At 39.6% G+C, this 27,101-nt stretch overlaps 2 protein-coding genes across 2 annotated transcripts; one reads left to right on the forward strand and one right to left on the reverse strand.

The window, feature by feature from the left end:
* Positions 1-715: 715 nt before the first annotated feature.
* On the forward strand, positions 716-12,860 carry antxr2b (ANTXR cell adhesion molecule 2b). Its single transcript, XM_079365176.1, has 17 exons — positions 716-1,051; positions 1,728-1,799; positions 3,284-3,355; positions 3,588-3,669; positions 3,777-3,881; positions 4,421-4,489; positions 5,784-5,864; positions 5,976-6,036; positions 6,716-6,811; positions 7,525-7,594; positions 9,652-9,730; positions 9,866-9,961; positions 10,147-10,197; positions 10,645-10,740; positions 10,952-11,125; positions 11,340-11,420; positions 12,225-12,860. The coding sequence occupies exons 1-17, from the start codon at positions 915-917 to the stop codon at positions 12,267-12,269; spliced, it is 1,467 nt and encodes a 488-aa protein (XP_079221302.1). The 5' UTR covers positions 716-914; the 3' UTR covers positions 12,270-12,860.
* LOC306837473 (ras-GEF domain-containing family member 1B-B-like) lies at positions 12,449-26,483 on the reverse strand. The gene is made up of 14 exons (XM_079365172.1): positions 26,272-26,483; positions 20,352-20,882; positions 20,104-20,226; positions 19,521-19,658; positions 18,943-19,158; positions 18,266-18,340; positions 16,633-16,725; positions 15,632-15,734; positions 15,261-15,340; positions 14,988-15,083; positions 14,786-14,881; positions 14,254-14,377; positions 14,078-14,150; positions 12,449-13,966 (listed from the first exon to the last, which is right to left on the reverse strand). The coding sequence occupies exons 2-14, from the start codon at positions 20,874-20,876 to the stop codon at positions 13,933-13,935; spliced, it is 1,776 nt and encodes a 591-aa protein (XP_079221298.1). The 5' UTR covers positions 20,877-20,882; positions 26,272-26,483; the 3' UTR covers positions 12,449-13,932.
* Between the last annotated feature and the right edge of the window lie 618 nt (positions 26,484-27,101).

Below are 27,101 nucleotides of genomic sequence, written 5' to 3' on the forward strand. Positions count from 1 at the left end.
TACCAAAAGGAAAGGTTTTTCTTTTTTTCTTTTTTAGTTTCAGTTAAATGTCTCGTGTGCCCTAATTCTGTTTGGAAAAACAAACAAAACAAAAAAAAAAACAGGAAGTTGTGAGTCTAACTGATTATATGTATTGATCCGGAGCATTTGTGTATGTTTGTGATTTTGGTGTCACTATTTATTTCAACTGTTCTGGAAACTCGAAGTCCGAAATGACAAGGGAAGACTAATACCTTTCAGAATAAAAGTAAGATAAAGTAGGCTATCTATGTCGGAGATAATAGATAATTTAACAATTTTGTGTTGTGTTTTCTTTTTTATATTTGACAATATACCATTAATTAGGCTTTATAGATGAGCTTTTGTTCCCAAGGGCCTATTTGGAACTTATAAAAGCCTAGCATTATTTGAATTTAACTTCATGGATTTGCACTTTATTTTTCCGTGTTTATATTAATTTACTTAGTCCTGAATGTGGACTATAAATTGGGGACTTTACTTGCAGTAATGATAAAAACAAATTGTACTGAATTGCCATTTATGTGTATTTGTAGCCCGGTTGTATTTAACGCGTGATACATTTTCACAATTACATAGGTCTATGTGTTGTTGCTGTAGTTTTTTTTTTTTTTGCATCAGTCATTGTACATAGTTGAATAGCCGTGTAATAGTTTATGTGTATAGTTTATTCTGAAGAACCCTGAGGGAAGTTGTGTGTGTGAGCTTGACGGTGTTGTGCAGCAGCAGCTGTGCGCCCTGCCCCGTTCATTTCATTCTCAGCGTCCTGTCAAAGCCCACATGAACTCCCCTCCACACTGATGCAACATGTGAACCATCGGGATGATGCACTGAGGATGATGGACTCAGTTGCTTCAACTGATTTCTAAACAAACTTAAAAGATAATATGTAGGGAATGGCAAGGATCATGGATCAGATATGTACATGCTGCATATCCCTACTTGTTCTTATAGCTTGTGCGAATTCCTCGCCGCATGACGTTGAAGACGCTTCCTGCGATGGAGCATTTGATATTTATTTTGTTTTAGACAGGTAAGAGGATGAATTATGGCAGTGGGAAAGAGAACATACTGATCCAATGATCTAATATGTGTTACCTTTTGCGGAGACATTGGCTCAGTCCTCTCCATGTATGGCAGTGTTTAGTTTTCCGGTTGCTCTCTCTGCTGCTTCACTGCAAATGTAATGTTTATTTTAATCATTTCTTTTCTGGACGTCAGTATTTCAGGTGTATACTTGACTAAAGTTGACGTTAATATCCTGCTACAGTTCGCTGATGTTTTGAAGTGAGAATAAATGATTTAAGAGATTTTATTTAAGAAATAATAATTTAAAAAAAAAGAAAACCTCTGACATTTTGTGCAACACACATTTGATGTGTATGATGTGTTGGATTGACCTTGTTGGCTGTAAGAAAGTTTTAAAATATCTTTCTTCAAACCAGACTGCTGCATGAATCTTAATATTTCTTAAATGTTTCACTTGCTTTAGCTTTGCTTTAGCTTCTGTTCTGGTTAAACCAAAGCCTGATCCATGCCATGCACTGACTGTAAAGGTTCTGCTTTTCAAATAACCTAGGGTTGTTTAAAGCATTATTAACATTTCCCTGATGTCCTATACTTGTTTTGTCCTGTGTCATAAATGCTTTGGTGGTATTTCGATAAACCTTGTTTTGTTCAGTGTTCTTCATCGCTCCTGGTTTCTGCAGGTCTGGCAGCGTGTCGGGACACTGGGAGGAGATCTATGGGTTTGTGGAGCAGCTCACTAACAGGTTTGTCAGGTAAGCTGGTTGTCATATGTATTGCAAATATCAGGATGGTTATTCTCCTCATCTTCCTCCTGTTCCTCTCTTCTTTCTCTCCCTATCTTCATATTTCATTGTGCTAATGTCAGAAAATCTGGATAAAAACCGAACTTTACAAGACACTGTTTAAAAGCCAGTGAAAAGACCACAAGGCACATTAAGGCTGAACTGAGGGCATACAGCAGAAATTAAACTAATGAAAGTCGACTATTTAAAGAATGAGGAGTAGTTCTAGGTCTTAAAATTATAGTGCAAACAGTAATAGTAAGTTGAAAAGTAGGCCATGTTTATTTTGGGCATGCAGACATCAACTGTGCCACCAACTGTTCCAAATTCTCTCTGGGTGCAGAGGCTGTGTGGTATCCTTAGGTTTAATCAGGGCTTGATAAAGATGAGAGAGACATTTTTTTCCAGCCAGATGTTGAGGGTGGTGCTAACCACAACAGACAGTTTTCTATTTCTTGACAGCCTAAAGTGTTGAGCGGGGAGAAAGCAGTGATGGGGATTGGGGTTCAAGTCCTTTTATGTTATAAACCTGGGATTTTGATTCAATAAACACAGATTTGATGGATTTCATTGCTTGATAAATTGGTTTGTCATTTCATATTTTGCGTTTATTTATGCCAGGTAACATGGTCATGGTCATACACAGTTATAACTTTGTCGTGTTAATGACATTAGGAACAGTGTAGTCATGATATTACTTATTTTGGCTTCTCAAAACTGTACACTTGTTGTTAACAGATTGCATTTTATATGTTATATCAATGTTATATTATGTCTGTTACAGTTTTGTGTCTATGTGTATATATCATGCCATGTTGTATCATCTTTCATTGTGTCACACTTATATTGTCATCTCTCTCTCTCTTTTTTAGAATAGTTCAACTTGAAATCACAAGTGAAAAAAAAAGACAAGTTAACATATAACCAGATGTTTGACACAGCAGCACAACTGGATATAGAGCAAAATAAACAGATATAACTATGAGACTGTTGTCAAGGCACCTACATCTGCCCAAAAGTAATATAATCATGTATTGTCACATTAGTCTGCATAAACATGGGTTGAGAACTGGGGAATCGGCAGTTCAAGTAGCTGAATGAGAACCACTGAGGTGCCCTTGAGCAAGGCATCGAAAACCCAACTCTTGGAAATGCTCTCCTTTGTGCAGCCCTCTCACTCCGACAGCTCTTGATGCAAATCTCCCTTAGTGTTTATCCATGGGGATCCTGTTTGTGCTTGTGTGTATTTCTCGCCAGAGTGCAGCATGCTCAGGATCAAGCAGATTAGAAAAATATACTATACATATAATGTACATACACTATACAATATACTGTATGTATATCATTTGCTAAAATACATGGAAACAATCTCTCTAAATTTTACAATACAAGTATTCAGATGTTGTTTTGTGTGCACATGTAGTTTCACTCAGTTGTTTTTCTGTGTGTTTCAGTCCCAGAATGAAGGTTTCCTACATTGTATTTTCAGCCAGAGCTGTTGTAATACTACCACTCACTGGAGACAGGTACGGTCCTCAAGTCTTCCTCTAAAACTCCCACTCTCTATATCTCTTTCTTTTTTCCTCTTTTCTTCTCCCCAGTGTCCTAACCCACCCCACCCTGCTCTTCTCCTGCAGTTTCTCACTGATAGATAATTTGTTTTTTTTTAATCAATAATGACCAGTTAACATAGAAACCAAGTTCTTAAAAGCCTTTATTGTCAGTGTGTTGGCTGTGTTTTGTGATCTGGCTTTGCAGGACTAAGATAGACGAGGGCTTGAAGAAGCTGAGCCAAATCCAACCAGCGGGTGAAACGTACATGCATGAAGGCATGAAGGCAGTAAGTACACCCATTAAGAGACATTTCCTGCTGTGGTTTACAGTGTATGGCATGAATGTTTTGGACTGCGCTGTGCTCTGATGCTAGTGATATTACATTTTGGCCAGGTGTCCGAGCAGATGAAGGCACAAACTTCCCCCTCATCCACCATCATCATTGTTTTGACTGATGGCAAGCTGGAGGTCTTTCCCTTTGAGCTGAGTGTGCAGGAGGTATCAAACAAACACCTAACCACTGTCAACACAGAATTATTGTAATGGTGGGGGTTAGTAAGACTATATCTTTAACTGTGAGTTAACCACAAAAAGTGTTTATCTTTAAAGAAAGCCAGTGGTTGTAATTATATTTTTGTAGCTCAAGTACAAGCTAATTGAAAATGCTCATCTGTCAAAAAAAGTTTTACATTTATTTCGGGGATTTTGTTCATTATTGGTGCACCTTGATTTCCACATGTTGGCTTTTTTTTTTTTTTAACTTTAATCAAGAAAAATTAAAAATTGTCCATGTTTATTTTTTGTACCATGCTGTTGATTTAGCTGATGTATGGAAGACAACAACAAAAAAACACGTTTCAATACCTCATAGTACGATTTAGAAAAGGTCAAGCTTTAACTTTAGGATTTGACAAACACGCTCTAAAGATATAAACCACTTAATTGACCAATTACACATTTTTGATACACTTAAGATGCTTCCGCTGTAAGTTAGCGAAAGCTTCAAAGTAATCAGGGCTTTGTGCTGTTCTTCCCAGGCTGACACAGCCAGAGGCTTTGGAGCCAGAGTGTACTGTGTTGGAGTCATGGACTTTGACCACAAACAGGTAGGAGGGCTCCATTTATTTATTTGTTCTTACCTCTTATCCCTTTACTTTCAGCGACCCTGTGAGAAAGAACACTTCTCTCTCTTCTCTTTGTAACGGATACTGCCTGTTGTTTACTCTCTGGATTTTAGTTGACTTTCTGTGTGTGTCTGTGTGTGTACGGCTGTGGTCAGCACTGGTATCACTGTGTCTTTGGCACAGATTTTTTAACCCACCTTGACCTCATGGCTCTGTCTGATGGAGCTTCTCTTAAACCTCCTACGGACAGAGCAGCAAGCAGCTGACATGGATTTATATTTGTGGTTTATGGTAAATGTGGTTTCAGTAAAAACAGAGAATGCAAATATATATTTTGGTTGGATTTCTACATCCCCCAAGAGAGACTTTGATTTTGTTTCCTGTGGAGAGATCAGGTTATCGGAAGGGAGTGTTGTGTTTGTTTTGAGTGAACCCAGTAAGTATGAAGCCTCCACAGAGTTGTTTTTGCATGTTGAATAAGAATGAACCCAAATATCCTCTGCTGTGTGACCTGATGAATGAAAAACAATATGGAAAAACAAATCATAAAACACCAGTGTTTGCAGTGTTGTATCTTCCCTGATCCTTTGTACAAAAAAAAAATTTGGAGAGAAGTATAAAACACCAAGGCTTCAGTTGAAGTGGCATTTATTGTTGCACAACATCCACACTGAATCCATCATATGTGAGTGTTATTAAGTTTTTATTGTATTTTCATTAAATCAAATGATCTCAATGTGACACTTAGTCTTCATAAGAAGAATGAATGAGCAGATCTATAATGCCTTCAAATTGCATAATTCCTCTCAAGAACAGTTTTCAGTAGCCAACCAGTTCAAGTGTACTAGTGCCCAGCTACTGACCCAGCGTACTTTGCAGCCTGACAAGGAAATAATTACGTCAGCCTCTAATTAGATAATGCCAGACAAACTTCCTGTTCTGTTATCATTAAAGCAGGGGATGAAAGCTTTCACCAGCTGGCCAGATCTTTCACCTCTTCAAACTGACTTTTCCTGTCAGTTTACATAAACACTGGGCTTCAGCAAGCAGAAGACCTCCCAGACAGATATAGCAATATGTTTAGTGTACTGTAAAGTACAAATTATCTATGGCTAGAAGTCCTATAAGCATTGCATTGGTTGCGCTTTCATTAGATGTAACAATGTCTCCATGTTTTTGTCCCTGACAAAGGAACTGATGAATAAAAACTGCTTAAAATAAAATGAATTTTAGGGGTTAAAAAAAAAACTAAAGTTTTGTTTCATTTCTGTCACAGCTTGCTGAAATAGCAGACGGCACGGACCAGGTCTTCCCTGTGCTGTCTGGTTTTCATGCTCTCAAAGACGTCGTCAACTCTGTGAGGTCACATGCCATGACAACACACTTGAACACTTATTAGACCACGGAGGGATTTCAGACTAACAACCCTTAACTGGTGCCGTTTTTGTTTTTTTCTATCTTTACACAGATCCTGAAGCAAACATGTGCAGATGTTTTTACAATAGAGCCGTCAAGTGTTTGTGTGAATGGTAAGTTAGTTTGTTTCAACAACTCTGTGGTGGGACACGAAATATAATGTGAATCAGATGTGCAAAATAAACTTTAACCCCAGCAGGAATAAATATCTAGTGGTAGAAACTGGTCAGACTATATCTCATGTCACACGGACCCACTCACACACTGATGGCAGATGTTGCTAAGTAGGAAGACCATCATAAGTAGGTATAAGTATGGTTGTTGTTGATTTATTTTCTATATTTCTTAGTGATGTCCTTTTTTAAGCCCATATTGAGTTTTTTTTACCATCTCCAGCACTTACTATTCTTGTTTAATGTTTTCTTTTTTTTTTGTGTAACTGTCTTTTTTGGTGCAAATAAACAAATAAATAAAAGTGACCAATCCCTTTTATACGCATTCATACTATGCTAACGAAGCAGTGGGAGCAATTAAAGGTTCAGTATCTTGTTGCTAGAGGGGTTGGGGATCAAACCCTCAACCTTCCGATTGAGAGACAAAAACTGAGCCTTAGCCGCTTAAGCTTAAAAAAAAGGATGAAAAGAAAAAAATAAGCAATACCATTGGAAGAGTCATTGTGAGTTGTTTGAAAGTTACAGAGGAGATTGCAAAAATGTATTCGTTGTTAAATGAGTGCTGCATCTGCTTCTGTGATGCGTTATGGTTTTGTGAGTTGTGTGCTTGATGTTTCAGAGTCTTTTAATGTGGTGCTGAGGGGCAGTGGCTTCAGCGGATCCAAGAGGATGGACAACATACTCTGCTCCCTGACCGTCAATGACAAGACTTACGGTCAGTGAATAACCCCCACTTTACACACTCAACATGCTCATGTTGTACTGTTGTACTTCAGAGGCTGAAGCTGACTTTTTATGGAAGACTGAAGATGAATCTAAGTGGAATGTTAAATGTTTAACATTGATGGAGTGAAATGTGATACCATGTGCAGATCTGTTTGATGAAGTGGAAAGTCCGAGTCATGATGTGCAGGAACAAACAGGGGCCGCTTTTATTGACTTCAGCTGGAGAACAGAGGAGACATTATGAGAATGAGTAGAGGGGAGGGCGGAGATGTTCTCGTCGTCATTAGTCTATTAACAGATCGATGGAGAGGGGGTGGGATCAGTGTCAGTGAGAGGACATGAAGAGAACATTCTAGTATACTTGTTTTCCTCTTCCCAGCTTGTTTTTTTTATCTTTCATTTTGTACTTTTCTATTAATCTGTTGCATTTTTACGTAACTAATACAATACGGTATTTCTTAAAAGGGAAGAAAGCAAAAAAAATAAGTATTTGCATTCTGAAAGAACTTCACAAGCATCAAAACTGTAAAATACATTTAAAAGTTTTTTATTTATCAAATCCATCATTTGATCATGCACACAGGACAAATGAACGATTTGCGTCTTTTGTTTATTTGAAGTGTTTGTCTTTTTGTCTTTGCATGATAATCCATTATTTAAAAGTAGAAACGCTTCTAACAGGTTGTTTCTGTTGCTACTCAGAAAAGAAGGCAACCGTAGTTGGAGATGGTTATCTGCTGTGTTCAGCTCCTGTGCTAAATGAGGTTGGACAGTAAGTGAAGACAAACACACATTCACACAAATGCACACAAGCTCTTTGTGAAACTGCAAACAGGAAGCAAGAAAAGAAAAAAAAGAGCTTTAGGACAAGTTTCCTTCTCAAGGCCAAAAATCTGCTTCTTGGGAAAAAGAATGTCAGGGATACTAATTCCTCTTTATGACCTACAAAAACAAAAAAGACTATAAGCAGGAAGGTCAATTTTTTCTGCATTGTAATTTCCAATGCTGGCAACCGCTGCCACTGGGTAGGTGTGAGATGAGACCATTTACAGCACGCTTAAGACATTCTTTTTTACATTTTCAGCAGCAAATATCCATGAGTAATGCATTTGACTATTAAAGGAAAGCAGTGATGTGTTGGGATTAACAAAATAGGCTACCTACACATGTGCAGATCAAGATCAGCAAAGAGCATAAAGCGTGCCAAACGACAAACCAAACGTCCTTACATCGGCTTTTAAGTTTGTAAACCCCACCCCACCCCAACACTGTTGTTTCGACACTGATTTGTAGTAACATAACATTCTTGGTCCAGGACTGTGTTGTGCATTCAAATCCTTATGATGAAGATTAATTTTCAACATAGTCGGTGAATTTGTTTAAAAGACACATTTAATTCAAGGCCATCTCTAAGCAAACAAGAACCCATATCACGAAATTTGGCATGACATAATTTGATGATATTACAACTGTGGTATTTTTCTGACAACATCTGCTCAACCCGTGCTTATAAATTTGCATTATTGGCCAAGTGGTGAGCTATTGTATCAAATCAGGAAAATAAACTGTTTTTTTTGTTGTTGCAAAAAGCAGACACTTAAATGATCTGTTAATATTTATTCTTATTATCTGATCATTACTTGGTGCCTGTGCAGCGAGAGCAGGTTAAATTTAGGAACTAGAAATCTGCTGGGTGTGTAACAAAGAGAGTCACCATAACAATGTTTACAGTAGAACCATCTGCGAACAGCTTGGAGTGTTGGATGAACTGAAGCCAGTCTGACCAGAATATCTCTGTGGCATTTAGAGCGCGAGCCAAAGCTTATTTAACTTCACCCACTTCAAACAGCCCTGTCTCTTTCTGTTTCTCTCTCTCTCTCTCTCTCTCTCTCTCTCTGTATCTGTCCCCTCTCACTTGTCATCACGTCTCCCCCACTGTGCTCCACCCACTCTTCCCTGGAACACTTGTGCATAGTTTGATCATCTCCAGGCACAAAGCTGAAATAATCAAAGTTCATTCCAACCTCAAGAGTTGGAACCAAACTATGTAAAAATTATGCAAACAATAACGTTAGCAAAGGAAATCTGGTCAACAAATAGTATGAAAATTAAATAACATTAACTTCCTCTTCTCAGAGAGAATGATGGTGGAGAGTCAATATAAGAAATAGAAACTGTTACTAGGAAACATGCCAATATCTTTAGTTCAGGAGCCCATATATTACAACATTGTGAACTGTTTCCCTTCATGTTGGCCTTAACTGTTTTATCGTAACAGTTTTTTGTTTTTTTTACAGTATATAGTTACGTCCCTACAAAAAGCTCTGATTGTCCCCAAATATTTCAATGAGCTTGAAATAAATTCACACATACTCACACACTGCTATGCCTCAGGTGGTTCAGCGTCAAGGTTTAATATGTAGACTTCAGGAGCTATGAAATAGTAAACAATGAATAGAACAGGCTGCTATGATTTACACTGTACAGCCTCGTTCACCATGACAAAGACAGACACACAATCAAACTTTATGCATAAATGTTGCTTGGATATATATAATTACATGCAATAAAGGTTTTTAGAGGTAGTGTGATACCGTAGGGTGATCCGGACTGACAGCAGGATCAAGTCAGTTCATTTAAAAGCCCACACTAAACAGTGAAAAGGTTTAAACATTTAAATCATCAAGAGGCTGAGTAATCAAACTGTTAACAAGAGGTAGAATATATAGAATGAAGAGAGACTTTTTTTGCCAACGCACTAAATGTTGGTGAACCGCACATGTTAGTTGTTGTTGGGTGTAAGTTTTCTTGTTGTGTTAATTTGTTCAGATCAATCGAAGTGCTGGTCAGCTTGAATAATGGACAATCCTACATCTCCAGTCCCATCACCATCTATGCCACAACATGTGTAAGTAGCAATACTACCAAAAGTTAGTTATGCTATGTTTCCTGCTCACCTCACAAGCTGCACATAATGTAATGTTAAGTGGTAACACAAGAAATAAAAACACATGTCCTTGATTGTTGTTTGTATTTTATTCAGTCAGACGGGACCTGGGTGCTGTGGCTGCTGTTGGCTCTGTTGCTGTTACTGGTTCTAACTTTACTTTGGTGGTTTTGGCCTCTCTGCTGCACTGTGGTGAGTTTCGCCGTTGCATGTCTGTGTATGTCTGAAAGGGTGAAGCAAAAATTCACAACCATTGTTCACGGAAGAAGGCCACATGTGTGACTGTTTGAGTTAGGCCTCCAGTCAATACACTCTCCTTCATTTGTCCTCAGACAGTGTCGAGTGACTGTTATACTTTTTCATATTGTGTTCTACAGGTCATAAGGGACCCACCCCCCTCGCGCCCACCTCCTCCACCTCCTGTCATTGTGAGTAGACCACACACTTTCACAAACAAATTTTTTTCTTCCATAAGCAGCAGGTTTTCAAGGACATTTTGAGGATGAGGTTTGGGGTTTTCCAAATACTGCCACTTTGGCATTGACTACATTTCTTACACAACTACACCTACTTTAAAGATGCATAAAAAATGGAGGATGTGAAGATTTAAAAATGATTAAATCAAATACAAAAGAACATTTTTTTCTCTTTTTACATCTAACTTTTTAATTTATATCTTAGTTTAGAGAAAGATTGTCAATGTTTGGTACAAACCTGAATTACAAATATGTCAGCTTATTAAAATGATCTCAGAGATCTGTATATTCAGTAAGTCAGTGTCATATTTTATTTCTCATATTTTGAAGATTTTTCACGATTCTGTCGATTCTGTCACCAGTTCATAATAATTCATATTTATTTTTGTTGTTTTAAAGGAAGAAGAGGAGGAACTTTCACCACAACACAGATGGCCTACAGTAGATGCTTCATACTATGGAGGCAGAGGTCCAGGAGGAATCAAACGCATGGAGGTCAGCAAAAAACATGAACATAAAAATAGACAAGATTTTCACATTGGTGGTGCCCTTCCTAGTTTTTTTTACATTTATGTTTCCAACCTCTAGTATTTGAAAGACAATCACACCTCTCCAACATGTTATATGTGTTGCTTTCATTATGGCTGCAATGCTACCACTACCAGCCGGGTAAGTGACATCTGTACCTTGTACCCATGGTCTGTAGGTGCGCTGGGGGCAGAAAGGGTCCACAGAGGAAGGCTCACGGCTGGAGAAAGCCAAAAATGCTGTGATCACTTTACCAGAAGAGGTGGAGGAGCCTATCATACTCCGACCTCCACCTCGACCTCCTCCAGTCTACAACCACCCACCACAGTCCAAATGGTACACTCCCATTATGGTAAGACGATAGCCTAAATGATCGGCTGAAAAATGCACTGCTTTTGAATCTATTACTGATACAACATCAGATGAACATTTTTTGCATACAAGGACACTTTCATAAACATGCAACCCATGGCAAATAAATGCCATTATCTGCACATTTAGTGTTGTTTATTTGTATTTTTTCCTTATGTTTCTTTTGAAACAAACTGACCTGACGTGACCTTCAGGGGCGTTTCGATGCATTGCTGGCATTACTGAGGAGACAATACGACAGAGTGGCAATCATGAGGCCGACACCTCAGGACAAGGTAGGTAACATCGGCACCAAAATTCATAGACTCCAAATTAAACAAGGCAAACCCTCGACACATCCTCAATGTTACAGCTGGACTATCTGCAGCCACCAAGGAGTGGTCTTTAATGAAATATGGGCTTAGGGTGTCATACTCAAATTGTTTAGAAACTAGATCAACCCCCATGACTCCACGGTGATTTGATTAGATAATTACAGATAATAAAACCGCCCAGCTGCTGCCCTCTTATTATCCACCCAAAAAACAGACAATAGCTTGCATGCTTCAACACATTTGTTAGAGCAGTTCAAATTCAATGCTTACACTGTGCGTCATGGAAACTGGCCATACAATGTTTTAGGATTTTCTTTGTTTGTATATTTACTGATGTCACTGTGGGGATTTATCTTTATGTACAGTTCCTTTGAGATTTAGTTGATGACGGCGCTTTAATTGAAAGCTTACATTTGAACTTGACGACTTTTCAAGCACGTTTCGGACCACCTTTGATAGATACTATGATTTTCATACTGCTTTAGAGGGGTTCATAACTATGAACTTATGGCCCAAGAATTTAAGGGGGGGGGGGGGTCATACAGTTTGGAAGCAATCTTAACATTAGAAATGCTTTATTGTCAACATGTTGCTTTATATTAGTGGATGAGACATTCTGCTTATTCTGCAGACTTCAATCTGCAGAATAAGCAGAATGTCACTCATGTTCTGAATTATGTCATTTGTAAAGCTTTAGATCTTGCTGTTTGGTATCTTACTGCAAAAAAGTGTGTATGTGACTGCAGTGTCTTCTTTCATCTACAGGGCCGCTGCATAAACTTCACGAGGGTTCAGAATCAGAGCCATTGAAGTTCAAACATAAAGTGCAGCTCTTTTACCATCTTTTCTCTTTACTAACATAAATGTTGTGATTCTGTTTGTATTGTAAATAAATGTGTTTCCTTATCTTCTGGTGCTGTTACTGCATTAGGAAATGTAACTTTTATATTGTTAGTTTTCTAAATCAGTTCAAATCAAATCAAAGGAGATAATATTGAGTTATTTTGTTTATTTCAGGGGGAAAAAAATATAATTCTCTTTACACAAAGACCTTCAGTACAAGTACCCTGACCGGTTACACAAATGATACACAAGAAAAGGATTGAAAAAATCTTCCATGGAAAACACTTATAAAACGAAACATAAAATGAGCTTTTTTTAAAACATAAAAATAGCATCACATTTATTTAGAAAAGGCAGAATTTCGAGGATCACATCACACTTGCACCCTCACAAGGTAGAGGATGATGTTCCTGTGGTTTCTGCACATACACAAAGATACTTCATTCAGACCCAGAAACACTTAACTCATACATCTGCTTTAGCATTAAGAAAATAGCTTACCAAAACAGAGCCAGCCAATCAGAAATTACCTCAAAGTAACACTTAAGAGATAATAAAGATAAAAACACATTGATACAAAATACAACGTAATACTGTTTTGCAAAGACACCTAACAATAGGAGTCACCAAATCTCATTTTTAAAAAACACAAAAACCCACTGAAGTGCATTTAAACTAGCTCGCATGATTAACAGGATATCAAAATCACCTTGCATCACTAAAAGGCAGTCAGAGTGCACATGTCAAAATGTGTTTGGAGCCACATAGCTTGTGATTTTTTTTTACATGATCTGTTGATATGGAGCTGATGTATTTTTTTGAATGATGAGTTTAAAATATAGAGATAAGTCTCAAATGCCTGTGGGATAGCTGGAAATTAGTGTTAGAGGAAATTTGGAGTTAAACTAGGTTGTTGGGCAGCTTATGATCAAGGTGTTTGCATAAAAAGCATGCACTCAACAAGACAACAATGCAGACAACACTTCTATAAGCAGTTGTTAGCTTGTCACCTATAGCAGAAATCAATGACAATCCACTCCTCCTTTGAGAGTGGCTCTCTCCTCTCTCTGAGGTTTCTTAGCCAGGATACCCAAAAAGAAGCAGTGCTAATGTTGTAATATAAGCAGACCAGTCTATAATTGTTTCATGTAGAGACATAAAGTTGTTGTTTTTTATAACTTCTGTAGTCATTTGAAATCCTGTCAGTGCCTTGGACGTCGCTCCTGTCAAAGAAGCACCGCTGATGAATCTGAATCAGTAATCCAAGATCTTCTTGGCAATCAATCGGAAAAATGTCTGAATGCTTGCGAGGCAGAGGATTATATTACTAATCCAATAAAGAGGTCCTTTGGCACTGGATGATTCTCATCAGTATCTGATTTATGCGTTGTTCATGCTTACAGTATTAAGAGCTCAAAGCACAGAAATCTTCTGTTGATCTGTGAGAACACGGGCTCAGCTGCCTTTGTCATCCTGTAGATCAATATTTGACCCACACCTTTAACTTGGGGACACTGGAGTGTAAAAAGGTTCCATTTCATGAGATACGTTAGAAAAAAACTGTAACTTTTAACACCTTATTTATTTACAGTCTGAAGAATAAAAAGGATTGTCATTCTCTGTCGTTCTCTTATGACCGGTTCTCTCGATGAAGCAGGGAAGATCTGTAACAAAGAAGATAGAAAATCAGTGTCGTGCTAATAGCTGATTTTTAATCTGTAACAACTGAGATGACGTGACCGACAAAGAGTGTGCAGGTATGTATGTTCACCTACCTAAGAGACCTCCGACTGTCTTTCTCCATGTGATTCTCAGGTCCTTCACTCTCATATGAGGCCAGATGTAGCTCTGGAGCAATAAAACAGAACAGAACCTTAGTTTAATTAGCTCTGCCTGCACAGATCAGTATTAATATACAATCAAATAAACAGGAAGGAGATTGCATACTAACCGTCTTCTGTGAAGACAGGTGTGGTGACGAGGCATTGGAGGATCCGACGGTCTCTGTCAAATGGACAAACCACTTGACGCCACACCAGAAACTCGCTCACCTGCTTTGCAAGCTCCCAAAGTTTCTGTTTGGACACAACAACAAAAAACGACTCTAGTATAACCATTTTAACCAAATGAATCTTTTTGGCGCCTTCAGAAAATACATAGACAACATGAATTATGTAATGCGCAAATAGGATGAATTCAAACATCACAACAGATGGCACAGTTAATTGTAGCCATCTCACTATGCCATCGGAAATCACATGTAGGTAATGTGTAATGCTCTTCTTTGCCACAAGGGGGGATCATTACACCATACAAGAAAGCCTCTTTCAACCCCTCACTGTAAATAATTTCTGTGTAGCATCAAATCACAGTGAATGATCATATGTTGCTGTTTGGATGGGACTATTGTTGTTATTTCACAGCACAGAAACCAAGGTGCTCAGCCTGCTTCACTTAAATAATGGATGTGAAACTAGACTGACCTCAAAGTTGATGTGACCATTAGCCAGCCTGCTGGCACAACCTTCATTCAGGAAGTAGATGTCTTTAATGAGCAGACTGAAGAAAGGAATCACAATCTGTAGAAAAGAGACCAAAAAAATCCATTTTAAAATGACATCTCACAGAAAGAGAATTTATGTGTTTTCTGTTTTGTTTTTTTCTCCTTCATGAGTGAACTCATACCTTCTCCTGGCTGCTGTGTGCGGTCTCAGACCTCTGGGTGGCACCACGCAGCGCAGTGCGGTAGTTGCTGAAGTTACTTGAAGGGTCCATCTGGTGCTGAAAGAATCAGACAGAGGAGAAGCTGATCACCACAACAAGATAGATAAAGGCAACCGAGTCCAGGAATCTTAATTAGAACAGAAACATTTAAAAAAACAAAAATCTAATTAGGACATCAAATCTTGTGGAAAACATATGCATCACTGAATAACTAATGTATATGAGTTTTCTCACCTCCAGGATTTCAAACTTGTCAGTGTTGACTTTACTCCAGGTTTTTCTCAGTCTGGCAACAGGACTCATGTTCATGCCAGCTGAAAGACAAAGGAGGAATGATTAAATAGTGCATCCACCAGGGCACAAGAAAACAAGCAGCCTGGACTGTCTCATGCATCCTCTAACTCAAATTATTGTTGCTCAAACTGTTTTATGTCAGCTAAACTCCAGACAGCACTATCTCTTCTTTACTTAAGAGAATATGATTTTCGGTTTCTGGTCAAAACAACACACTGTGTTATCTTCAAACACAGGGACCATGTTGGCTTCTTTTAATCCTCTTTTGACAAAAAGTGAGCTTCTGTGTGTGTTTTCTGCTAAATACTTACTGATGATTGCCATGAGAGAGTTGAAGTTGCCGATGTTGAAACATTCCTGAGCCACGTCAATGAAGAACTCGATGATCCGTGCTCTGTGCTTCTTCTTCACTGGCTGTAATAAGATTACACAACAGGAAGTGAATGAAAGGCTTCTTAATTCCATGCCATGAAATGTGTGTGAAATATGTTCTGTTGTTTTTAATTAGGCACACAATATAGAAAGTTATTATTTATGCTTCAGGCTCAATTTGAGATTGACTAAATTGCGGGAATTATAGTATATTTTTTATTTCAATTCAATTATTTTTTTCCTATTGTCATATTTCTATCTTTCTCTTTGAACTTATTTTTAACATTTTGTTTTGTTAAGGAATGTCCCCCTTGAGCACCAGTATAAATCAAAAACCTAAAAAAACTACAGCCACACACCTCCAACATCCTTTCCTAACATTCAAATGGAACCTACCATAATTAAATACCGTTAGGCGCAAGTTGCTCAAGCTGCAACTGCCTGTGGCCTACGTTGTTGCATTAGCTAGCTAATGCTGGCACATAGCTAGCTACATAGTTAGCTCACAGCTTCATATTGCATGTAAATTGAGATGATATGACAGCGGTCTAGAAACAGTCACGTGAAATTCAAATAAGCAGTAAGTAGGCTATTTTTCTTTTCTTTAGTCATTGACTCAGGTTTAAGGGGAGGAACCAGCTGCCCCGTCCAAACACAGCTCCGACATCAACACAGCTAGCGGGACTCACGCTTCTCGCTCATTGTAGACAGTCATGAATCAGAGAGATATAGGATACACTTGAATTGTGTTTAAAAAGTTGCACATTCTTCCTTTAATGTCTTGCGTTATATCATATATCTTAGAAAGTCCAAACTCATTTTTTAATCAAACCCTGAGTGTTTCAGTTGAACTGCATGTTGAAGCATATCGAATGGAAGAAAAGGGAAACCAAAACCAAAACAGAGGCAGACTTGGAGAGTTCTGAACTATTCAACGCACCATGCAGATCTCGGTGGCCACCAGGTAACTCAGTCTGTTGAACCAGTTAACGTAGGCCTCCAGGTTACTGGTCTTACGCTTCCGGAAGAAACCCTTAAAAAAAGAGGGGAAGATGACATCATAAGAACACTTACAGATCGGCAGAAATAATACATATCTAAATATCTATCGGTTTGACTTCTTCAATTTGTTTTTTAGACAAAAGTCAACATTAAAATATGATGTAAACCACATGGGGAAAAAGGAAATATTATGGGCTGAGGACGTGAGGCAATGCCAAGATCTGAATACAAATGGGTAATTTTGAAAGTGTCTAAAATTTAAGTACTACCTTGAAATACAGAACATGGGCCACAGAAACAAGTGGTCGTTTTGTGAATACTAATTTTGGCATCAGCATCATTTTCTATCAAATACTATTTTTTTTTAATGGCTCAATATAAAAGCAACACATTGAAGCATACTGCTGTTACCCTGTCCTTCCTTTGCAAATGGTTCCTGATGACACTCACACCCACACAACCTTTGGACCGGCTGAGTGGAGTCTGTGACGCGTTTGTTGTTATTTTCAACTCATTTACATCTGCTTTTGGTTTTCTGTCTGACACTTAGTGATGAACCAGTTTGCCAGAAGAAACCTCTATATAAATAAGTATTATAAAAGCGTCATATAAATAACCTTGACTTGGCCGTGATGATGTAATCTCAAAGATTCATAGCTCTATTAACTGCTTACACAACACCGGCAGCCCACTCTACTCCTAACTTCCCCACTAACCTTCAGGAACCCTTAGGCTGACTCAACCGCTCTTTTATTCAAAGTGGGTCTTATATAAGTGATGTTGCACCGGTGATGGCTGAGATGTAGTATGGCTGCGAACAGCGGCTGAAAGCTTATTCTCAACAGTGCTGATTGAAGGGCGACCGTTCATGTGACTCACAGGACCACTTAGAAAGGAAAAGAGCCCTTCAGATACACTTAGACATAAGCACAGCGGCTCTTTCATACTGTTTTTGACGCATTTTCAAAAGCTACATTAAAAAAAAAAAAAAAGAAGCTGCACTAATTTTGCCAAATCTGCCTGTAGGATCTTTCATGTGGCTTCTAAAGAAAATTAGCTTGACTTGGAGCAGACCACAAATTTCACTTAAAGCAGACCTGAAAGACACTTGAGATGAAAATAATAAAGAATGACTTGCAGATGACTGTAATCTGGGGGGGTTTCTATATCGTTCCTTTGATGTTGATAATTATATACAGGTCAAGCTGTGTATTTTGAAGTCTTCTTCAGATGATATACATGCTCAAAGCTTTATACTACAAACTGTAGCTGTAAGATACACCAATCTGCTGAAGCTGACTAAAATGTGACAATAAAACTGAATCACTCTTGAAGGAAAATTAGACTTGAATCACTCTTTTTATAGCAATCTTGCAAAGGGGGGTGAAATCCAATCATTCTATTAAAGAGGTAATGTTCCAGTTTACAGTCTTTCATGGCTGTGATTGAAGTTACAATATTGAACTTCTGTAGAAAAAATAAAACGGTGTCCACGTAAGCTTTAAACCGCAAAAAGGTTTTTTTTGTTGTTGTTTTTTTTTTACAATTTGTGTTTTCAAACTGAAGTGTACCTTATGGTTCTCCAGAGGATCCTTCATGGCAAATGTTTGGATGAACTCCTCGGGGCCGATAAAACTTAATCTGTCCTGAAGGCAGGAAAAAAGGACAAAAAGGTCAATATCAGGTCAATAGTATTAATGATCTGAAGATGATCAACTAGGACAGGTGACGATAAAGAGAGACTCTTATTGTGAAAGACAAAGAACAAAAAGAGGGAAGCAGACAAACTACAGATATACAGATGAGCCCTTTAACTTTCACAAAGCGTCATTACAACAATGAAAAAGTGTTGAATGAAAACACTGACATCCAGTAAAAATGTGCATGTGATAAAGTGTGATAAAGATAAAAATAGCTCTTCAGAAATTGTACATGACTGAAAGCTTTTTTAAGTTTCTATTAAAGGCTATAATTAATTAACTTTCTACATTTACTGCTGTGATAAAAGTAATCTTACGAAGCAGTTTTATGAGATGATGATAGAACAGAAGGCTATTTAGATGCTGAACTTTATGTCTATAAGTGGTTCTTAAGTAATGCCTTTACAGCACCACAGTAAAAGGTTTTCTCTGTTCAGATTCATAAAACGGGACTGTAAAACAGTGACGAAATGGCAAGAGAAGTTGTATATCAGACAAACACCTACAGTTGACACGTACGCAGAATCACCGCACATGTAATTTCTTACCAGTTCAATGTGTGTGAGCTGCTGGGCTAAAATGAAGGGGTCATCACAAACGCTCATGACATCACTGCGCTGTCCCGAGGCCTGTTTGCCTTTCAGGGAGGCGGGCCGCTCCAGTGCCACAGCGTTGAGCGCAGCAACGGCCTCCTCATACTGGCCCAGGGCAGAGAGGCGTTTGATCAGACGCTGCGTCATCTGCTGCATGGCTCGCCAGGAGTACTGAGGGCGTGACATAAACAGATCAGCTGTGATACTCAGGAAGCAGGAACCAAAATCGAAATGAATGTGTGAGCATTTGCTAATCAGCACTTCACACAATGTTCAACTAAGGCGAATCAAAAGGTTTTGATCATAAAAAAAGAGATGATGGGGGTAAATATGCAGACTAGGACTAAGTTCTTTGGGCTAGTTTTACTACCTCTGATCAATCCACAAGCTCAATATGTGTGAGGCATTTGAGTCAGCCAAGTGCAATGGATTTAGACTGAAAAATCACAGACCTCCTGTCCTCTTTTCTTTGCCAAGAACCTTCCTCTTCAGGGTTTTAAATGTACAGTAACTGCATTAAATGTGACACTAACCTCATCCCCTCTGGCCACATGGTGCGTCATGTCCTTGAGGCAACGCATCATCCTCTCGTCCCTAAAGTCGTAAGGGAACGTCTCTGTCCACTCGGTCAGCAGCTGCACCAGCTTCGGAGCCACCTCACGGAAACGGATCTGAAAAACATCACAAGCCTCGTTGAAGTTATACAATTTAGTAACATTTACAGGGATTTTCGTCTTGAGACAAAACCTCAACCGAGTAACCTTTTCTGTAATAACAGCGACTTGAATGTGTTCATCTTTCAGAGACAAAATGCTTATTTGTCCCTACGTTTCTTTTATTACTCCCATAAACAAGCTCCCTTAATTTTTATTTCCCTTGTGACAACTGGAAACCTTTTCTATGTCTTTGGGATTCTTGCTTATGAAAGAGTCCATAAATATTTACTCTAAAAAAAGACCCTTTTGTGCATGTCTGTGGGTGAGTCAGTATCACAGTGTTAAGGTGGGTGTGAATTTGCGTGGGTGAGAGTGAGCTATTTTTTTTTTTTAGACCTTTGTTTACACGTGTGTGTGTGTGTGTGTGTGTGTGTGTACTATGTGTGGGTACTCTGCCCACCTTATCCAGCAGGGTGTCTCCAGACCGCTGCTGCTCCACACATAGGTGGCAAACCCTTGTCATGAGCTCATACGGGTGCAGGAAGAGGCGTGAACTTAGCAGGAAGGTGAATACATACGACCTCTGAAGATGAGAAGAAAAAATAAATACATTTTATAAGAAAAAAAAAAACCCAGCAAGAGTGGATAACATACAACTCTTTTTTCAACCACAAAAAAAAAGTAACATTTAGATTTATCGGCGCTTACATCAGGGTAGTAGTCCACTGTTGGAACCAGATGCTGGATCAGCGCCTCAAGGGATGCTGAAACCAAACTGTTGTCGTGGTAGCACATCTCCCCATAGCTCGCAGTGATTCCTCGTCCGTAAATTCGCCCCTTCCCTGTCACGGAGTTATTACGACAAGACTGCTCGCTGCTGCTGCTGCTGCTGGTGTGGCGGTAGGCCCGTCCAGGACAGGAAGTGCTGTGTTGTCGCGGGCTGTGAGGCTGCGGTGCGGTGTACGGGTTCTCCGAGACAGCGCAGCTACTGTTGTAATGATGCTCCCTGGCTGTCGCGGAGGAGACAGAGGAGCTGCGGTATGAAGTGTGAGGCTGGGGTACGTCGTAGGGGTTTTCAGCTGAGGGGTAGGTGCCGCCGTTGTAGAGGTTTTCCTTCGCGGGCTTCGGTGCGGTGCAGCTGTGGTACGGGCTGTGAGGCTGAGGATGGTTGTTGTTGCTGCTAAAGGCAGCGCAGGAGCTGAACTTTCCAGCATACGGGGTCGTGGGAGGCATGATGACCTGAAGGGAAGACACAAGAGGTGGTTAAGAGTAGGCAACATGATCAAACATGCTCAACAGTTATTAACGAGAAAATCAGGACTCACTGTTGATTAAATTCTCATTCCTTTTATTTCACAATGCAAAAAAAATAAAGATAAAAACAGCAATGAAGCAGTTTTACTCCTGGATGTGCAACATTGCACATTAGTGTGACATTGGTTACAAAGTGTGTGTCCCCTTTAAACAAAGCCACACTGGATCCCGTGTTGCCTTTTAAGAGGACATATTATCCCCCTTTTCCAAAAGTCCCCTGTGGTCTAAATCAAACATACGGGCTGTGCTTTGACCAAAATATAACATGCATGAAGCACCAGAGGAGGTTTGTGACAGTGTATAAACCAGCTCTCTCCGAACACTCCATGTTGGTGTTATGGATCGGTAGAAACTCAGGTTACCCAAATACTGTACATGTTGAAAAACCCTGAAGAAGTCAATTTTCCATGATATTCTCCCATTAAGAAAGCATGTGCTAATATTATTGATATTATGATTTCTTCTTTCATGACAGAATGAAGCATAAACACATTTCACGAGATAAAAAGATCTTTACTAGAGAGGTTTATTATTAAAGTTCATGTACATATGAAGGGATTGTCAAACCATCCTAGCCAATGCAGGGGAGTGAATGAAGAGTTATGAGGCACTGTGACTACTTCCTGAATTTTCCATCAAAGTCAAACTTAACACCTCTTATGGGTTTTTAATACGAAGTCATATTCAACAAGTGTCCCTCATCTGTTCAGCTGTCTCCTGAGTGTTGTTGTTTTCTTTACGCGACTGTGTGTTGGCTGCGTTCACACGTGAAAATATCTGTTTGTGCAAGCTCCATCCCACAACGTAGACTTAGCTGTGTCTGTGGAAGTAATAATTACAGTTAATCACATAATTTTACCCCTACGCTGTTTGACGCGCTGTTGAAAGACACCTCCCTGCGAAATTCACTTTCCTTTTAACTCATCTGTTGTTGCTTTTTTTCTTGACAAATAGACTTTTGGAAAAACAGATTCCTCCCACGCTCTCGTTTATTTATTCTTTTGCCACATTCTTCAAGCTATCTTTTTTGGCAACTGGGCAGCATAAGGAAAATAAATAGGCTCACAGATGGATGATCTCAAAAGCAACGTTTTTTTTTTTTTTTTTTTTTTTTCCCTGTTAATGGTGAAGATAATTGGATCAAAAGTAGGAAAGCTGATCCCATATCACCAACAAGACACATTTAACCCTGGAGCCATCTTTATCCCACTACTGTTGTCTGTCTTGGAAACACATGCTAGCGTAAATCAGGCCCTTAAACACACACAAACACACACACCCATGAACACACCTACCCCACACAGCGATGTATACACATGCACATACACAGTGCCAGAAATCCAAACCCTGCAGGGATCCAGGAGACTTTTGTTTGTCCATTACAGCACCGACAGAGGAGTGTCTGCAAGAGCCAACATCTTGCACACACACACATATACACGCCCATGTCCACCATGGCGCCCAGCCCCATGCTGGTATAATCCAAACACACACACACATGCCACACATAAACAAATGATGGCTTGAGCGACACACACACACACACACACACACACACACTCTTGTATAGCACAGCGCCTGGAGTCATGCCAGTGTAAGCCGGTGCAGTGCCAGCCCGTCTTCTGAACTCTGTGATCTCTGCCTTCTGTTCTAACTCAGTTTGAAGATTACAGGGACTTTACCTTCCTGAAATTACAATATGGAATCTGAGTAAGTGCAGCTCTGTTGGTCAAGCTAGTAGAAGATAAGAGTTCGACTGAGCACTCCTGTTTGGAGTAAATGCAGTTTTTTTTTCAGCCCTCTGTTTAAACGTTCTGTTTGCACTGAAAAGCAACCCAACCCAAAGTTAAAAAAAAAAAAAACAATTCTACAATTTCAACAGCAGTCCTGGGTTTTTCCAGACTGAATCCCTGAAAAGTTGACCTTTTGGAATAGTTGTGGTTTAAATGCAGGAGGGCTGAAATGTAACCCTCGGTAAATCATAGGTTGGACTCTCCGTGCACCACTTAATGATGATGTTTGGGAGCATAATTTCATCCTGAAAGAATTGTTTATAGTCTCTTGTTTGTAAACTCTGAATTTGTGCCGCTTTACAAAGTGGATGTATGTGGTAACATGAGAAGAGTACCAACAATGTGAACAGACAGACGCAGTGTTTGTGCACGCACGGGCTCATCAAAGGTCTGAATTTTGATGCCATCTGCTCATAGACGTTCACCAGTGAAATTTGTCCCAGCTGCTAATGAAAGACGAGGCAACTGTGTGGTTTCAATGAGTACGATGCTGAGCTGGTATTCGACTGTGACATAAACAGGGAAGTGATGACCTAAGACTTTGCTCCACTTTGTTCCAAAGAAGAAAAACAACTTTCAACCTCACTCCCGCAGAATATTTTGTCTTCTCTCGATCACATAATGTGGTTTGAAAAATAAGATACGCCCAGCTCTGCGGAGGCTGATTATAATGGGGGGGGAAGGGGGGGGAGAACAAGGGGACGGTCTTCAACAATAGAGGTATTATCTATCCTGGCATGGCCTTAACAACCAAACAAAGACCCCCAGGAAGAGACCACAGCAGATCACAGCAGATCAGACGCACACAGCAGCTTTCACACAGCCTGCTTGCCATCGTCGGGGTCGTATGACGCCCTGCGTCTGCACAAACCCGAGACTGGGATCATTTTCACATCAGTCAAATCAACTGCAGCATACTGTCTTATTGTACTGCGAGGTGTTCCAGCTCTTATTAACCTGGCAGACATCACACACTCTTAAGTAATGTACCATAAAGCCACACATTTATTTGCTAAGTGCAATAAAGTTAGAGGACTCTGTGCTAAAGGAGCACATTGAAACTCATATATTGACATGAGTAGATAAAGCTGCACTTGAAGCTCACTGACCTGAGGAACGTCAGCAGGTCTCATTAAGAGCAAGATTAACTGGGAATATGTGCTACACTGTAGTAGACTGAAACATTACTGTGAATCACACACAGGCACTCTGTAGCTAACTTGGTCAATCTAAATAAATAAAATGTCCTAATTTAAAGCTAAGTTACCCTAATGAACATCTGACCCAACAGAAGTCCGTGTTGATGGATGCCCAGACCCTTCCAATGTTCCAGCTTGTGTAAAGGGCTGCATGCGGTGCAGGAAAGCACCTGATAAGACAATCAGTTCAACTATTTTTACTAGTTAAAGGCCGATCTAATCTAATGCTATCTCTGCTCCACAATGCGCCTTGTGTACTTTGACACTAATAAGTTGCACCGTAAGCAAGTGAGCAACTTCGTCTGTGGGAAACCCTTCCCAGTCAGCTTTATCCATAACAACGCTTGAGGTCAATGACCAGTCTGTGGTCCTGTCATTTACTTGTGGTTTGGTCTAAACTGCAGACTTAAACAGTTTGACAAGCACAAGAGTTAACCCTTTAAAGAGCACGACGATACCATACATAGAAAAGCGTGCACGGGAAAGGTTGGTATCCTACACAGAGCACTTTAAGAAACACAAGAAAAACAAAAAAATGTGAGGGAGGGGAAATATTTCACTTTGGTCAGTCAGTACATTTTGCTGTCGAAGAAGGTTTCCTCTCACTGCTGTTCAGATGAAGGAGTTCTCAGATTTTGATTTGTTGCTTCCTGAGAGGAGGAGATTGTCTTTCCTTGACCATTAGTTAAAACTAGATGACCTTATCAAACCTATGTGAATGGGACAGGGTCCCGTTCACTGAGGGAGGTGAAGGTAACGTTCATTGCAGAAACAGTTACAGAATCTGCATCTAAACCTGACCATCTGACACCAAACGTGTCATCATCATCATCATCATCATTATCACCACCTGACCAAGCAACAAAACAGTGCAGAGCTCATACAAAACTGTTCTGTTCACGCTTGAGTAAGTGTTCGGGTCAGATAAGGCCTGCACGCCGTTGTCAAAACACCAGACTCAGAGACCTGCTGACCAGTTGAAAAAACCTGCAATCTGATAGAGAAGCAAACAGAGCCACACACAGGCACCGGACTCTGATTGACTGTAGAGATATGAGGGTCCGGCCCTTTTCTCTTATTCAAAGGTGCATTGCATTCAAGCTTGCGCTTCATTGTGTGTAGGCTCTACACACTCACAGGGCACACACAGGGATGAAGCAGGCGCACACACCTGCCCCTTGTATGATCTAGTAGGCTAGTACAGTATTAACCTAGAGTCACAAAAGGATAAAGACACATTATCTCCTGTACTGCTGACATATTCTCAAACTAAGCTTGAGTGAAGGGGTTCCCTGTCAAACACACACACACACACACACACACACACACACACACACACACACACACACACACACAGATCTATAAAAGTGACTGGTTTTATACAATATCAAATAAGCATAAAGTTGGAAAGGAGCTCAATTTGAATGTTTAGAACCTGTAGAAGAAGCCTGTGCTTCGCATATGCATTTGTACTAATTATTGAACAATATAATAAAACATTTAATCTTGTCTTCATTTTTGCATCCTGTCTAACTCGTTTGCAAAGAAGGGGGTAGTTGAGTCCATTATTTCAGCAAGTTAAGGGACTATTGTTTTATTTGTGTGAGAAGGGAACAAAGCTTTTTTAGAGTCTGTTTTGGCCAGAACACACACATTCTCTCGCTCTCTCTTTATTTCTTTCCCCCACAGACACATGCACAATCTGTTCAATCCTCCCTCACACACACACACACACACACACACACACACACACACACACACACACACGCACAAAAACACACGAACACACCAGGCCACCATGCCTGTTCCACATTATGGGTTTCTGACTGAGTCATAACACAGTAAAAGTAAAAGCTGACTATGAAAACGCCATGCTGTGCAACCACAGTCCCATCACAGGTGCTCGTGAGTAACTTGTGTTTGTGTCTGACAGCCAAGCTATTTATAAACTCACATGGGCGGTAAACAATAACAACAACAAATGGAGCAAGGAGGAAAAAATAGATCATAAAGGATGATAAAACACAACAATGAAAACTGCCTTTGAGTTAGCACAAGGTGGTGGATCTAATATCTGAATAAAACTGATCAGTTTAGAAAACATAGTTTGCTATAACCATGCAATAAACCTTATTGTAAAGAATAAGAGTGATTCACCTATAAATACGTGCAGGACCTATTATTAACCCGAATAATAGTTTCATCCGATTTTCAGTTTTTCAGATTGCAGAGTAAAAACTATTTCATTACAATGAAGCTTGATTTAAAAAGAAAAAAAAAGTTTGGCCTAATTCTATCCAAAAGAAATAAAAATTAACATACCTCGTATGTGATGCAACTCAATTTCCGAACGCAACCTCGCAAAAAAAAAAAGTTGGATAGGAAAAACAAGGCTATCCAAGTAGTATCCGTTCCGAATAGAGCTGCACGGTGTGAAGGTACATACAAGTCTTTCAGCAGTGTGTCTGAGCCGTGCCCTCCTCCATTGTGTCGCTGCGAATGATAGTTCAGTCAATTTGAACCAGCAGCGCTCTAATCACTGTGAGCCTCAAAGCGAGGCGTATTCAAATGACTTCCATAGAGCCGGGAAAACCGACCAATCGTTGCACGGGGGAGGTAGTCTCTTGGGGTGAAATGGCCCAATAGTGTAGGAGAAGTCAGAAAATCGAAATCTCCGGAGATTCTGATTGGCTGTCTCTCCGTCCGTCGACTCTTTTCTTTTCAACCGCAGCCAGGAGCAGAGAGAAAGTGTGTGTTTTTTGTCGTAGGGCTGAAATATGGAGGGTTTAAGGTTTCCCCCTGGAATGTTTTTGTGTGTGGTTGTAAGTTGATCTTAGTAGCTTGAAAGTCAAGAATAGTTGAAGGTTTATGCTGCCCTATTTTGTGTTTGTAAACTATATGGTAGTTTAAAATGTTACATTTGAAGACTGGCTGGGAAATCAGGATAAGGCTACATTAACCTACACAGAGATGCAACATAGTAGCCTATATCGTAAAGCCCTTATCTTCTCTGTTGCAATGCATATGGTAGTGGTTCATTAAAAAAAATAAATACAATGACTCCAGACACTTTTAATTAGACTTTTAATCAATTGCTCATCACATCTGATATTTTTTTAACCATCTGAAGTGATCTCAAATGGGATTATTTC

The sequence above is a fragment of the Symphodus melops genome (genome assembly GCF_947650265.1).
Source record: "Symphodus melops genome assembly, chromosome: 16".
In the NCBI taxonomy this organism is placed as follows: Eukaryota; Metazoa; Chordata; class Actinopteri; order Labriformes; family Labridae; genus Symphodus; species Symphodus melops.